This window comes from Sminthopsis crassicaudata, chromosome 1 (genome assembly GCF_048593235.1).
Source record: "Sminthopsis crassicaudata isolate SCR6 chromosome 1, ASM4859323v1, whole genome shotgun sequence".
NCBI lineage: Eukaryota > Metazoa > Chordata > Mammalia > Dasyuromorphia > Dasyuridae > Sminthopsis > Sminthopsis crassicaudata.
Genome location: NC_133617.1, coordinates 5,672,759 through 5,688,588, shown reverse-complemented (window position 1 = coordinate 5,688,588; position 15,830 = coordinate 5,672,759). Strand labels below are relative to the sequence as shown.

Genomic DNA, 15,830 nt, shown 5'->3' with positions numbered 1-15,830 from the left:
CAAGCCTATTTAACTTATTGCTTGACTTTGGAATATTTGTTCCTTGCTAATATTTCCACACTTTTCACAATTCAAATCACCTTTGACTTTTACATAAACTTGCTGCAGATATATTGATATTTGATTAATAGAAGTGTAATAAGGTTCTCTTTTTTAAAAGTATTCATATTAAGAAAAAGATATCTCTATCAGTGGACTAAAGAGAAAGTGAAAAAATTCAATATATGTGTTGGCTATGGAAAGAGGCAGTTTTATGACAGTGATTGTGCTTTGGGGCTTTCCTTGACCAGTTTCTCCGTGAGAACATCAGAATATAGGAAATGTGAGGGTCCTGAGACTTGCAAATGAGAGGGGCTTTTGTTAAATGACCCAATATGGAGAGTCCAAAGTGTTAAGAGGAAATAATGTTTTCCACAATTAGAAGAAAGGTGAGAACTCAGCCCTAGTTTTGAAGCTAGAAGCCTTCTCCAAAGAAAGGAGTTCTCACCTCTAGGGGATGGAACAAAGGGCAACGATGGTGTTTGGGGGCTCTCCTTGACCAGTTTCTCCCTGAGAACATCAGAATATAGAAAATGTGAGGGTCCTGAGACTTACAAATGAGAGGGGCTTTTGTTAAATGACCCAATATGGGGAGTCCAAAGTGTTAAGAGGAAATAATGTTTTTTACAATTAGAAGAAAGGTGAGAACTCAGCCCTATTCTATTTTATTATTCTATTTTTTTATTCTATTTTATTATATGTAATATCATCATTGTATAAGAAATTCTATGATAGATGATATATTATGTTATATAAAATTATTGTATAATATCATATAATATTTGTTATATATTATTATATGATATTGCCATTCTGTAAGAAATGATCTTGGATCACAGCATAGCATTTTCATTCTTTTTGTGGTTGCATGGTGGCATTTTATTTTCTTTCTCAGTTTGGTTGGATTTGATTTGATTTTTCTTGGGCAGTGAGAAGATTTAATCCATATGTGTGCATATCTTGGATTTAACATCCATTTAACAATATGTTTCATATATATTGCCTAACTGGTCATATGTGGAGGGAGTGAGGGGAAAGGGAAGAAATTGAAACACAAGGTTTTGCAAGGGTTCGTGTGGCAAAACTGTCTGTGCATAGAGGCATTGTGGGCCTCCTATCCACCAGACCAAAGCATAACATTGACAGGCAGGAGCAATAAGAGAAAAGAGATTCTTTTTCCCCTAGATGGTCCTCTCCTCTGGGCAGAACATCATTAGCCAAGGCGGATTGAGTCCGACCTTGCCCATCTGCTCTACTGTCCATTGCACTGGGTAAGCCCTCCTCACTCTCCCTCATCCCCTGCAGTTGGAGTCCAAAGGAATGCTTCTTTGTTGTCTGCCAGTTGACCTGTGTGAGTGTCTCCTTGTGTCTGTGAGTGGGTGTGCATCTGAGCATGGCTGCATGGCAGCATGTGTCTGTGTGTGCTTCTGTGAGCTTCTCAATGTTCTAGTCTCCAAGGGGCTGCTCATTCCAAGAAGAGGAATCCCAGGAAAAGTCTGGGATGAGGAAAGAGGGGTCCTGGCCACTGTCATTCTTGGGAGACAAAGGTGTCTTCTCCAAAGTTCTTGGATCCTGGGGCGAATCTTCCGAGACTGTCTCTGTGAGAGACGTCCAGATTTCCTGTTGCAGACTTTGGGCTTCTTGGGCTCCAGGGGCAGGATGCATTGGCTGGGAGGGCCCAGAGGGGAGACAGTCGCTCCTGGTCCCCTGGGAGTTTTCTGAGAGGCAGCCGGATGCCTCCAGTAGGGAGAAGAGAGCCTCCTCGGGACTGGGCTCATGAGGCATGGCAAGTGGAGAAGTGGGGGGCCCCATGGCCACATCTTCCAAGCTTGGCAGACTCCTGCTGTGGCTGCTGCTGGGAGGGGAGTATAAGAAAGAGTGCAAGGATGGCTGGGGCTGCTGGGGGGCACTCCAGAGGACAGGGATCCCGCTCCTGTTTTCCAGGATAGGAGCCTCTTGCACACCCAGCAGGTGGCCAGAGCCCTCAGAAGCTGCTTGTGAGAAGGTGGAGGGGCTGCCCGCTGCAGCTGTAAGAAGCGGGTCCTGGGCTTCTCCATCGGACCTTCCTGAACCCGTTGCCTGGCTGCCTGCAGGAGCAGGAGATAAACGTCTCCTCTTGGGAGCTCCCTCAGCCAGGGCTGCCTCTTCCAGCTCTGTTTGGCTCAGAAGGAGCCAGATTTGCTCTTCAACACTTGGCTCTCCGTGGGCTCCAGGGACAGGGTGCAGAGGTAGAGATGGGCGGCACTTCAAGTAAGAAGCTTCCCAGGTGGTATTAAGCAGATAAGATTGTATTGCCTTGACTCCTCTTTAGCAGACTTTGAAAATCTGCTTTTCAGATAAAACTTCCCCACCAGTTTAAAATAGTCAAGTTTTTTTCTTTTACTTACAAATTGGTACAACAGATTAAAAAGTTTAAAATCACAAACAATTTTTATATTAAGTAACATTAAAATAATCAATTCCCAAATTTCTTAATCATTGTTTTTTTAAAACTTAACAAAGCTCTTAAATCACTAAAACAAACTAGAGGCTTTTCTTAGGACTCCCGCTGCCAGAGAGAAGTTTGTTTCACCTTGAACATTCTTCCCTCCCAGAATCCAAACAGAGCTTCTCTAAACTTCAAAGCCCGTTTTACTGCATTTCTCTGCCTTCACAGGGAATGCCTAGATATTTCATGACTTAAGACCACTCTGAAAGAATTACTATTCTGAATGAATTCCAATTTCCCCAATTCAGCCTGATATTTTTCTAAGCCTGTAACACAGAAGCTGTTCTTATCTTATGAGCTTGCTAACTTTTAACACAGAACAACAAGAACAACAGCAACAAAAAAAAAATTCAAAGCAGACAAAGACACAGACAGACACAGAGCTTGAATTTTCTTAAAGAGAGGCATTTATACAGTGAATCCTGCCGACTACGCCAATTTATGTATTATGATATTAAAGAAAAGTTCTGATTCGCTCCTATAAATGACGCTCTCAAGCTCAATTAAAAAGTAAAAGTAAAAAGTTTTAATCAAACAAGACAAGGTACAGACAATTTAGATTTACACAAACAAACAAATGGAAATAAGAACAATTAACAACATGACAATTATAGCAGATAGAGGAAGAGAATACATCACCAATTCAAGGGAACCTCAAAAACTCAAATGGCTGGGAGTCCCGTTTCAGCCTCAATCAACTTGAATTGTGCAAAGATTTTTCCGGGCGAAGCGTCCTCCCCACGGATGAGACTCAGTGGAGATGTAAGATTCTCAATCTTATATACCTCTCTTAAACAAAGAGGGCTTTCAGCCAAGAAGTCTGGCACGTATACATGTGTAGAAATACGTGACCTTCTAGTGTTTTGACTTACTCCATATATTATCTTGACATATATAAAAATACGTGACCATCTGGTGTTTTGACCCATTCTATATTGTCTATACCTTGAGGTATTTCCTTATCAATTGTATATGCTCAGGGAGGAAGCCAACTGCCCTAAGCATAGACATTCCCAGGAATGGCTAGTTCCTGGTATCTATTGTCAAGGACATATAGAGTTCATGGAATGGTCAAATTCCCATAATTTAGAAGCTCAGGCCTGTTAGATTTGAGTGAGCTTACAATTCTAATATGAAATTTTAATTTTTTATTCAGGAACATATAAGCAGGACTGAGAGCCACAGAGGAGAAGCTCTCAGGGCCAGAGAAGACAGAGCACTAGAAGCTTTGCGAGGCTGAGACAGATTCATTCCATCATGCACCTTTATGGTAGCTAGAGGCTGAAGCACAAACCTTTGTATTCGGAGAGATTTAGAGGGCAGAGAAGACAGGCAAGCTCTCAGATCCAAGGAGAGAGATAGTCCTCTAAGAAAGCGAACCGGGCTCCAATGAAGGAGATAGGATTTTGAAGGAGACAATAAAGGATTTGGAATTTAACACCTGGCTGTACTCTTGTGGTGATTACTGAACTGAAAAGAAGGCTGCTCCCAGAGACCCCAAGAAAACAGAACCAACAGAGAACATTACACAAAACTCTAAATGCCTTGGGAAAAAGAAAATTATTTTTGATTTTAAGTTCCAAATTTTCTCCCTTTATCTCTCCCTCACTCACTGATAAAGAAATGATACTATTCTCCAATTGATAAATGATCAAAGGATATGAACAGAAAATTCTCAGATGAAGAAATTGAAACTATTTCTAGCCATATGAAAAACATTAAGACAACTCTGAGATGCCACTACACATCTGTCAGATTGGCTAGAATGACAGGGAAAGATAATGCGCAATGTTGGAGGGGATATAGGAAAACAGGGACACTGGTACATTGTTGGTGGAATTGAGAACACATCCAGCCATTCTGGAGAGCAATTTGGAACTATGCTCAAAAAGTTATCAAATTGTGCATACCCTTTAACCCAGCAGTGTTACTATTGGGCTTATATCCCAAAGAGATCTTAAAGAAGGGAAAGAGACCTGTGTGTGCCAAAATGTTTGTGGCAGCCCTTTTTGTAGTGGCCAGAAACTGGAAACTACGTGGATGCCCATCAATTGGAGAATGGCTGAATAAATTGTGGTACATGAATAGTATGGAATATTATTGTTCTGTAAGAAAAGACCAACAGCATGATTTCAAAAAGGCCTGGAGAGACTTACAGGAACTGATGCTGAGTGAAATGAGCAGGACCAGGAGATCAATATAATTCAATAACAACACTATATGATGATCAATTCTGATGGCCGAGGCCCTCTGCAACAATGAGATGAACCAAATCAGTTCCAATAGAGCAGTAATGAATTGAACCAGTTACACCCAGCGAAAGAACTCTGGGAAATGACTATGAACCACTGCATGGAATTCCCAATCCCTCTTGTCCGCCTGCATTTTTGATGTCCTTCACAGGCTAATGGTTCACTATTTCAAAGTCTGATTCTTTTTGTATAGCAGATAACTATTTGGACATGTATACTAATAAGGTATTTAATTTATACTTTAACATATTTAACATGTATTGGTCAACCTGCCATCTGGGAGAAGAGGTGGAGGGAAAGAGGGGAAAAATTGGAGCAAAAGGTTTGGCAATTATCAATCCTGTAAAATTACCCATGCATATAACTTGTAAATGAAAAGCTATAATAATTTTTTTAAAAAAAGAAATGATAGCCATTCTACTTATGAAGTCAGATAAAACTTATTTCCAAATAAATCATATTGTTTTTATTTTTTAAATAAAAAGGCAAGAATAAAGTGGAAAAAAGTATGCTTCAATCACCACTTAGAGTTCATCAGCTTTCTCTCTGGATATATACAGCAGTTGACATCATGAGTCCTTTGGATTGTATTGGATCATTGTATTGATCCAACAATAGATCTCTGTTAGAGTAGCTAAATAAGTAGGTCTTTCACAGTCAATTATTGTTACATTATTGCTAGAATACATGATGTTCTCCTAGTTCTGTTCACTTCAATTTCCATCAACTCATATAAGTCACATTTTTCTAAAATCAACCCCTTCCTTATTTCTTATATCATCATAGCGATTCATCACAATTATATAACATAACATGCTCAGCTATGGACATCAGTTTCCAAATCTTTGCCACTACAGAAAGTTAAACTATTTTTGCATGTGAGTTCTTTGGCTTTTTCTTTGATCTCTTTGGGATACTGATATAGGAATGGTACTTAGTTTAAAAAGGCACGGGTAGTTTTATATCCTTTTGGGCATAGTTCTAAAATGTTCTCAAGAAAAATTGGACAAGTTTACAGTTCTACCAAGGGAGCATTGGGGTACTTTAATTTTCAACATCTTCAACATTTGTCTTTTTCTTTTTCTGTTAGTCAATCTGATAGATGTGAGGAGGTATCTCCAAAATGTTTTATTTTGCAGTTCTTTAATTTTGAGTGATTTAGAATATATTCATTGTAACATGCTGTTGTCTTCAGAAGCTGCCGATCGCTCTCTGGGAGGAGATCTGCCGTGTCAACTCAAATCTCTCGGACAGATTCTGCTTCCTGTAGAGAACGTTTGTCTCCAGACAGTTGCCGTTAACTCTCATCCAGAGAAGTGACTTCCCTTCCTGCAGAGAGCAGCATCAAGCCTGGTCTAAAGCAGAGACTGACTATCTCTGGAATGCTTCCCTCTTTATCCTCCCAGAGAATGGGCGTGGGATAATGCAAGGGCTTCTGGGAAGAACCACTTCAACTAATGAACTTGCTCCTCCTAAGCACGTAAGCTCTTCCCCAGGAAAGGCTGGAACTAGAGAATTGTCAAGTACCTACTTAGCATTTAGTAAAAACCTAATATCTCATTATTTCATTAGCACTTAGTAAGAACCTAACAATTCACGACTATGAATAGATTGGATTTCTTCTGAAAACTATTCATATTCTTTGACCACTTCTCAGTTGGGGAATGGTTATTTTTATAAATTTGGCTCAGTGCCCTATATATTTGAGAAATGAGGTCTTTATCAGAAACATTTGCTATAAAACAATTTTGTTAGCTTCCTGTTTTCCTTCAAATTTTGGCTGCACAGTGGATAAAGCACCAGCCCTGAAGTCAGGAGGACCTGAGTTCAAATGTGGTCTCAGACACTTAACACTTCCTAGCTGTGTGACCCTGGGCAAGTCACTTAACCCCAGCCTGGGGGGGTGGGGGGGCATTAGTTTTGTTTGGAAAAAAAAAATCAGTAATATCCATTTTGCTTCCTGTGATCCTCTCTTATCTTTTTTTGATCAGTTCTTCCATTGTGCATAGATCTGATAATTTTTACCATGTTCCTGTTATTGCTCATATCACCCATATGTCTAAACCACACGCCCATTATGAGTTTTTCTTAGTATACTGTGATATATTGGTTTATGCCCAGTTTCTTCCAGAAAGCTTTCCAGTATTCCCAGTTTTTGTCAAATAGTGAATTTTTGGCTTAGATCTCTGCATTTATCAACCATGATCATTTACTTCTGCATATTGTGGACCTAATCTAGTTCATTGATTAACTAAAAACATTATTTCTTATCTGGTACTAGATGGTTTTGATTATACCTTTGTCATATAATTTGGATTCTAGTAGTATTATACTGCCTTCACATCTTTTTCATTGATTCCCTTGATATTCTTGACCATGTATTCCCTCAGATGAATTGTTATTTTTCCCCTAGCTCTATAAAATGATTCTTTGATAGCTTTGCTGGGTCAGCACTGAATAATAATAAATTTAGTAAAATAATAAATGCTTTAGCTCAGCCTACCCATGAGCAATTAAAATTTCTCCAATTATTTAGATTTTTGCTTTTCTGAAGTGTTTAGAAAAGTGATTGTTCCTATAATCCCTTTCAAATATTTTATACTGCCTGAAGTTATTTAAAACGGAATTTCTATCTTTTCTTGTTCTTTTGTTGGTAAAAGTAAGAAATGCCAATCATTTATTTGGTTTATTTCATATTTTGCAACTTTGCTGCTGTTTTAACTAGTTTTTTATTGATTTTCTAGGATTTTCCAAGTATAACATCGTATCATCTGCAAAAGGGGATAGTTTTGTTCCCTTACTGCGTATCGTTATTCTTTCAATTTATTCTTCTGCTATTTCTAGTTAGAATTTCTAGTACATAACTGATGACAATGGAAACCACTGAATCATCCATCCCCATACTGGAAAGGCTTCAAAGCTATTCCCCTTACAGATGGCACTTTTGGTTTTAGATGAGATGTGTTGTTTTTCAGTTGTGTCTGGGTCTTGTAACCCCATGAATTTATCCATGGGGTTTTCTTGGCAAAGTTACTGGAGGGGTTTTCCATTTCCTGCTACAGTGTGTCCCCACTTAGATGAGGCCAACAGGAAGGAGTTAAGCTACTCGCCCAGGGTCACACGTATAGAGGGTCACAGTCAATGGGGAACTCTGGGTGAGGTATTAGACCTTTCAGTCCAGAGGGAACCTGCTAACAACGTCTGGTTCGGCTCCCCATCTCCCCTAAGGGCTGTTGTGATTGAAGCAGAGTGATATCAGGTGCCAAACTACCTACAACAGCAAGTTGTTTATGTGGTCCTTACGTGCACAGTGTTGTTTTTGTTTCATTATATAAAGGGGAAGATCCTTGAAATGAGTGGACTCCATTTTTTCCACTGTCCTCTGGAGTCCTGCCTTATCACTTCTCCATTAGGAAGGTATATTTTTAGTCACCTGGGTGTGGGGGCTCCAGAAAGCAATGGTATGTTTTATCACCCCAGCTTTGGGGGGGAGGTCTAGAAAGCAGGACACAACAACATGGCTGGATTTGGGATTGGGTCTTTCTGATTCCAGGTTCAGTGCTGTAACTACCTAGCTCCCTTATAGGTAGATCATGCTATTGCTGGAATCAAGAAGAGCTAAGTTCAAATCTGAGCTCAGACATTTATTAGCCACATAACCCTGGACAAATCACTTTACTCTCTTTGCCTCATTGTAAAATGCACCGGAGAAGGAAATGGCAAAACTACTCCAGTGTTCTTGCCAAGAAAACCCAAAACGGAATCCGGAGGACTCAGACTCAATGGAAGTAATTTCCGGGTTCCCAGCCCAGAGGTCTCTCCACTAAGACCACCCAGCTGCCCTTCAGGCCTATTTCTGTTGTCCATTCGCTCCGGTTGTGTTTCTTCTGGATCCTGGGTTTTCTGGGCAAAGACGTGGTTTTCCTTCTCGGGTGCATTTTTACAGATGAGAGAATTGAGGCAAAGAGAGTGAAATGGGTCTGGATTCCAAGCCTGGTGCTGCCCATCCGTAGAGGGCCGCAGATACTGGGGGAATTCTGGGGGAGGTATAAGACCCTTCAGCCCAGAGGAAAGCGGCTGACCATATCTGAGGTTGAGCCCATACACACTCAAGTTTACTTATTTCAAGTCCTCTCAAGTCCTTTGCATAATTACATCACTATAGCACACTGACCATGGGCCAACTGTAGAACCATTCTATCACAGTAAGCACTAAGTATATGTGAACTAGAGAACCGCTATCTCACCAATCACACTGAGGAAACACCCTGTTTTACTCATCCTTGTTTCAAGTGTACTCCTCCAGAGTTTGGGCCTTCTACACGTCGCACGCCTGGCTGCCCATTAGGGGGCGCCATTTATGATCTGGAGGAAAGCTCCATTTATTCCTGTGCTTGTGTGTGCTTTAATAAAACTGGGTGCTGCATGTGTCAAAACCTTATTAGCACTAGCTAAGATTTATGTGGAAGCTGGCGGGCCTGGAGTCGGGAAGATCTGAGTTTGAACGCTTCCAGGACCTGCCACCAAGAGAGATGTGATTCAGCTCGCTCAACAAGGACCCACTGTAGATTCCCCGGGGGAGCGGGCGGCGCTTCAGCTGGGGCGGGGCCTGCTGCGGTTGCCTCAGTGCAGCCCAGAGTCACCGGGCTGTGGTTCCACTTCTGGGTCAGGGGAGACACGGAAGCCCCTCCTGTTGGTTGGTGCAGCCGCGTGGGTGGGTGTGTGGGATCTGCAGAATATTCCACTTGGGAGGTATGAGAAGTGTCTGCTTCTGACATAGGAAATAGGCTGGTTTTGTACCTCCCCCCCCCCAAAAAAAAAGCATGGGAAGGGCAAACTTTCAGGACCTCTAAAAGCAGCAATTATATATTTACATATATATTTATATGTGTATGTATATATAGGTATACACACACATACACATAGGTGTATACACACATACATATAGGTATATATACACATACCACGGGCCGTAGTTTGAGGACCCCTGGCCTCTGGGGGTTAGAGACATTAAGGATTGTTTCTATTCTATCCCTCTAGATAAGGAGGATATGAAAAGATTTGCTTTTTCAGTGCCCAGCGTTAACTTAGCTGAGCCTTATAAAAGATATGAATGGACAGTTTTGCCACAGAGAATGAAAAACAGCCCTACTATGTGCCAAATGTATGTTGCTGCTGCTCATGCTCCAATAAGAAAAGCATTTCCAAAAGTAATATTGTTACATTATATGGATGATATTTTGGGATGTGCACCTGAGGAACAAATGTTAGAAGCATGTCTACAAAAGACCGTGGAAACACTGAGGAATTATAAATTGCACATAACTTCAGAAAAGATTCAAAGACATGCTCCTTTTCAATATTTAGGATATGAAGTATATCCTAAGGTGCTTACAGTACAAAAACTCTCCTTAAGAACAGAGAAGCTAAACACCTTAAATGACTTCCGGAAACTGATAGGAGATATCCAATGGATGCGTCCCGTGCTAGGCTTGACTACCTGTCGATTACAACCATTATATGACATTTTAAGAAGAGACACTGCCTGCTTTAAATTTACAAAAGAAGCTCAAGAGGCTTTGAGACAAGTTGAACTGGCTTTATCCAATGTGGTTGAAAGAGTCACTCGGAAACCCTTGGAAATATCAGTTTTTGCTACACAAGAGGCCCCCACAGCCGTCCTTCATCAAGGAGACAGTGTGATTGATTGAGGGGTTGAACCTCCCAACACAACCAGAACAAAAGCTTACTCCTTACCCAGTGCTTGTGGCCAGGATTTTGTTAAAGGCTATTAAGAGAGTAATACAATTATCTGGGACAAGACCTGACAATGTACAATTAGGAAAAAAATACCAAAAGTTTAATGCTGACATAGTTACAGAAACTCAAATTTTGTCAAAAATTTATTTATTAGTTTGTGTAGCTTAGCACAAAACAAAGCACTGAAAATGCTTAAATGGGCTTTAATCAGTCCCCCGGGCAAAGGTTTGGTCCAAGCCTCATTGTTGATTTTTATTAAACCTACACAAGCAAGTTTGCACAACTCGGTGAGAATGGCCTCAACACGTGACCCGAGTTTAAAGGAGCAGGTAACGAGCTCACTTCTTAAAGTAGTCCATGACACCTCGGATAACCCCGGGCACAGCAGGGACTAACATGAGCAATAAAGGGAAGTCTGACTAAAACCTAATTAAAAAGGTGGGTAAACCTCCAGTCACCACAGTCATCCATTAACTTAAATGAACAGAATAACAGCGAAAAGTGTGTGTAAGGGAAACAATCACCCAATAAGGTCAATACAACTGTGCAGCAATAAGGGAGCCGCCGCGGCGCGGGCCGCCTAGCCCCGCCTCGAACGAGGCCGCAGCTGCCCGCGACGCGGCGGCGGGAGCCGCCGCGGCGCGGGCCGCCTAGCCCCGCCTCGAACGAGGCCGCAGCTGCCCGCGACGCGGCGGCGGGAGCCGCCGCGGCGCGGGCCGCCTAGCCCCGCCTCGAACGAGGCCGCAGCTGCCCGCGACGCGGCGGCGGGAGCCGCCGCGGCGCGGGCCGCCTAGCCCCGCCTCGAACGAGGCCGCAGCTGCCCGCGACGCGGCGGCGGGAGCCGCCGCGGCGCGGGCCGCCTAGCCCCGCCTCGAACGAGGCCGCAGCTGCCCGCGACGCGGCGGCGGGAGCCGCCGCGGCGCGGGCCGCCTAGCCCCGCCTCGAACGAGGCCGCAGCTGCCCGCGACGCGGCGGCGGGAGCCGCCGCGGCGCGGGCCGCCTAGCCCCGCCTCGAACGAGGCCGCAGCTGCCCGCGACGCGGCGGCGGGAGCCGCCGCGGCGCGGGCCGCCTAGCCCCGCCTCGAACGAGGCCGCAGCTGCCCGCGACGCGGCGGCGGGAGCCGCCGCGGCGCGGGCCGCCTAGCCCCGCCTCGAACGAGGCCGCAGCTGCCCGCGACGCGGCGGCGGGAGCCGCCGCGGCGCGGGCCGCCTAGCCCCGCCTCGAACGAGGCCGCAGCTGCCCGCGACGCGGCGGCGGGAGCCGCCGCGGCGCGGGCCGCCTAGCCCCGCCTCGAACGAGGCCGCAGCTGCCCGCGACGCGGCGGCGGGAGCCGCCGCGGCGCGGGCCGCCTAGCCCCGCCTCGAACGAGGCCGCAGCTGCCCGTTGTTGTTGTTGTTGTTGTTGTTGTTGTTGTTGTTGTTGTTGTTGTTGTTGTTGTTGTTGTTGTTGTTGTTGTTGTTGTTGTTGTTGTTGTTGTTGTTGTTGTTGTTGTTGTTGTTGTTGTTGTTGTTGTTGTTGTTGTTGTTGTTGTTGTTGTTGTTGTTGTTGTTGTTGTTGTTGTTGTTGTTGTTGTTGTTGTTGTTGTTGTTGTTGTTGTTGTTGTTGTTGTTGTTGTTGTTGTTGTTGTTGTTGTTGTTGTTGTTGTTGTTGTTGTTGTTGTTGTTGTTGTTGTTGTTGTTGTTGTTGTTGTTGTTGTTGTTGTTGTTGTTGTTGTTGTTGTTGTTGTTGTTGTTGTTGTTGTTGTTGTTGTTGTTGTTGTTGTTGTTGTTGTTGTTGTTGTTGTTGTTGTTGTTGTTGTTGTTGTTGTTGTTGTTGTTGTTGTTGTTGTTGTTGTTGTTGTTGTTGTTGTTGTTGTTGTTGTTGTTGTTGTTGTTGTTGTTGTTGTTGTTGTTGTTGTTGTTGTTGTTGTTGTTGTTGTTGTTGTTGTTGTTGTTGTTGTTGTTGTTGTTGTTGTTGTTGTTGTTGTTGTTGTTGTTGTTGTTGTTGTTGTTGTTGTTGTTGTTGTTGTTGTTGTTGTTGTTGTTGTTGTTGTTGTTGTTGTTGTTGTTGTTGTTGTTGTTGTTGTTTGTTTCAACAAAAACACACCTGTAAATACAAATACATCGTTTTATCCAATTGTAATGATTAATAATTTATACATGGTACTGGCCACAAAATTTTTCAGTAGAAATATGAATGCGCTTTCAGGGATAACCTTACTCTTTTACTTGCTCGTGGCTTAATTTAACCCGACACTGTACCAGAGTCTGTTTGCAATGGTTACTTTAACCTTGATCTCATCTACCTTTGATATAGACTGGATCCACCAAAACAAGACTCCCTTAAACCATTAATAAGTAAAGTTCAAAAGAAAACTTACCAGGCTTTCTCCCAGGAATCTGGACGTCATTTTATAATCACTGCTCATATGACACAAGCAGATTTCTATAATTCTGTCTCATTTACTTTTGATGCAATTTGAGTTTGTAAAATTTAAAGTAGCGTCACACAAGATAAGAGATTTGGCAGGAAAATACCACTACTCCAAAAGACTACAAGGCATTAACCTGTGAGGGATGTAGAAGACCCTTACACCAGAACGACTACTCGGAGATCCCTCGGTAGAAAGCAGAAAGATTGTTTACTAAAACCTCCAGAGGATGAGCCCTTCTATCACGAGACAAGGGAAAGAGAAATCTTGTGGTAGGAGGGCTGAAGAAGTAGTAAAGGTACGCAGCTCTTATACAAGACATTACATCACAGATAAGAGAGCATTGAGAAGGGGCGGGGGAGGCATCTAATTGGGTGTTGCTATCCGGAGAGATTGCAATGGAAGGTTTCTGTTTCCCCCAAATCCTCTGATTTCTAAGAAACAGAAAATCAGGCTTCAGATAGGACATTGGTCAAGCTAATGGACCAAATATCGATAAATGTCAAATACTGATAAAGGTCATCAGCTCAGGTTAAGTAAATATGGTTATAGCCGGCCAAGGCTCAAGTAAATATGAGCCTGCACATATTATGCAGCTCATAGGGGAAACACAGAAATAATGAAAATAAGATACAGAAAAAGAATTCACAAAGAATTCACACATTCCTGTACATTCTTCACTTTCTCTCTATTCCACACAATTTCTCCTTGAAATGTATACATGATTTTGTCATATTTCTACCAACTTGCACACTGTTCAAATCAGTTAACGTATCTATACATTGTTGATCAAGTTCATCATCAAGATTATACCCCTCTAACACAGCTTTTTCTCTGAAGAATCATCATTTTAATATCTTCTGTATGCAATATTTCAATAGGTACCATTGAACTATTTTGGTTACTAATGTAATTATACAGGGTAGGCATAGTGGCAACAGGATAATACCATTGATTACAATAATTCCATACCATAAAAATTGCTTCCACCGGTTCTCTTGGAAACAGTTATCCCAGAACAGATTGGCATTTGGCAGACATAAAAATACAAAGATATATTAGCAAAGATGACAATCTAGGGAAACTGAGGCACAACATTACACACTCTCCTTCTGAATATTTGAATTATTGAATTACCTCTCCCTAGATACCTGGGAGGTCTCAGCACAATATAATTTTGACCAACCCAATGTGAAGCAAATAAATCAAAAATAAAACCAAAAAATGCAAGAACTTATGGCAAGAGCAAGTCTCTTCCCGACAACCCCAGAGTTATCAGCAATACAAAGGCCCTCATCTCAGCCAGAGAATCCAGTTTGAGATGGACGGTTCACTGCGTTAGGTGGTCTGCAGTCATTTGTGCACTGAACTCAGCTGCTGCTTATATAGAGAATAGCGGTGCTCAAGACAGCCCCGTGCTAGGAGGGGCATCCCAAGTCTGTCAGGGATTCCAAAGGAGGGAAAAAGTGGGGCCTGGAGTAGCTCCACTCGGCCCCTCTGATAGAGCAGAAACTGCTTCAACGATCCAGAAAGGATTTCTGAGCAGAACATGCACAGTTAGACCATGAAGGCAGGCAAACCTCGAACTTTAGAGGCTTCATCTCAAAATGGCAGTGTCTTCTGAAAATGCTGAGACACCAAGTAAGAAACTGGGGCTACAGGGTGAATGAGAAATTAAAATTTCATATTAGAATTGTAAGCTCACTCAAATCTAACAGGCCTGAGCTTCTAAATTATGGGAATTTGACCATTCCATGAACTCTATATGTCCTTGACAATAGATACCAGGAACTAGCCATTCCTGGGAATGTCTATGCTTAGGGCGGGTGGCTCCCTCCTTGAGCATATACTATTAATAAGGAAATACGTCAAGGTATAGACAATATGGAATGAGTCAAAACACCAGATGGTCATGTATTTTTTATATATGTCAAGATAATATATGGAGTAAGTCAAAACACTAGAAAGTCACGTATTTCTACACATGTATACGTGCCAGACTTCTTGGCTGAAAGCCCTCTTTGTTTAAGAGAGGTATATAAGATTGAGAATCTTACCTTTGCACCGAGTCTCATTCAAGGGGATGACGCTTCGCCAGGAAAAATCTTTACACAATTCAAGTTGATTGAGGCTGAAACGGGACTCCCAGCCATTTGAGTTTTTGAGGTTCCCTTGAATTGGTGATGTGTTCTCTTCTTCTATCTGCTATAATTGTCATGTTGTCAATTGTTCTTGTTTCTATTTGTTTATCTGTGTAAATCTAAATTGTTTGTACCTTGTCTTGTTTGATTAAAACGTTTCACTTTTACTTTTTAATTGAGCTTGAGAGCATCATTTATAGGAGTGAATCCGAACTTTCCTTTGAAATCATAATACACATAATACACTATGTCTTGGAGATTTCCTAAAAAGAGCCAATCAGAGAGCAGTCTGCCAGAGCAATTCCAACAGAATAAGGGATTTCTAATCTAATCAAATAATCATCCCATATATAAAGTTTCCATCCATCCATAATAGCAATAATTGCACAATTTCACAATTTCCATCCCAAATCTTAAGCACACACCTGTTAGGATTACTAGGTGAGAACTCAGGTTGTCTGGACAGTGACAAGGTGAGAACTCAGGTTGACTTGATAGAAGGAGCAAGCTCATTGGCTGAAGTGGTTCTTCCCAGAAGCCCTTGCATTATCCCACGCCCATTCTCTGGGAGGATAAGAGAGACAACATTGGGCCTGGAAAGCAGATTGGACTGGAGAAGGACAAGAGTCAAAGAGGAGAAGACTCTGCACTACATCTGGCTTGACGCAGCTCTCTGCGGGAAAGGAAGTCGGCTCTCTGCAGGAAGGGAAGTCATTTCTCTGGACAAGAGTTAACAGCA

General features: G+C 42.5%; 1 protein-coding gene across 1 annotated transcript in view; it reads right to left on the bottom strand.

Moving 5' to 3' along the window:
• Nucleotides 1–908: 908 nt before the first annotated feature.
• The window catches only part of LOC141551652 (uncharacterized), a 67,870-nt gene continuing 52,948 nt past the window's right edge, over nucleotides 909–15,830 (bottom strand). Inside the window, exon 2 of the mRNA XM_074283533.1 lies at nucleotides 909–2,235. Coding sequence (XP_074139634.1) covers nucleotides 2,225–2,235 — 11 coding nt within the window. The 3' untranslated portion in view covers nucleotides 909–2,224. The remainder of the gene's footprint in view (nucleotides 2,236–15,830) is intronic.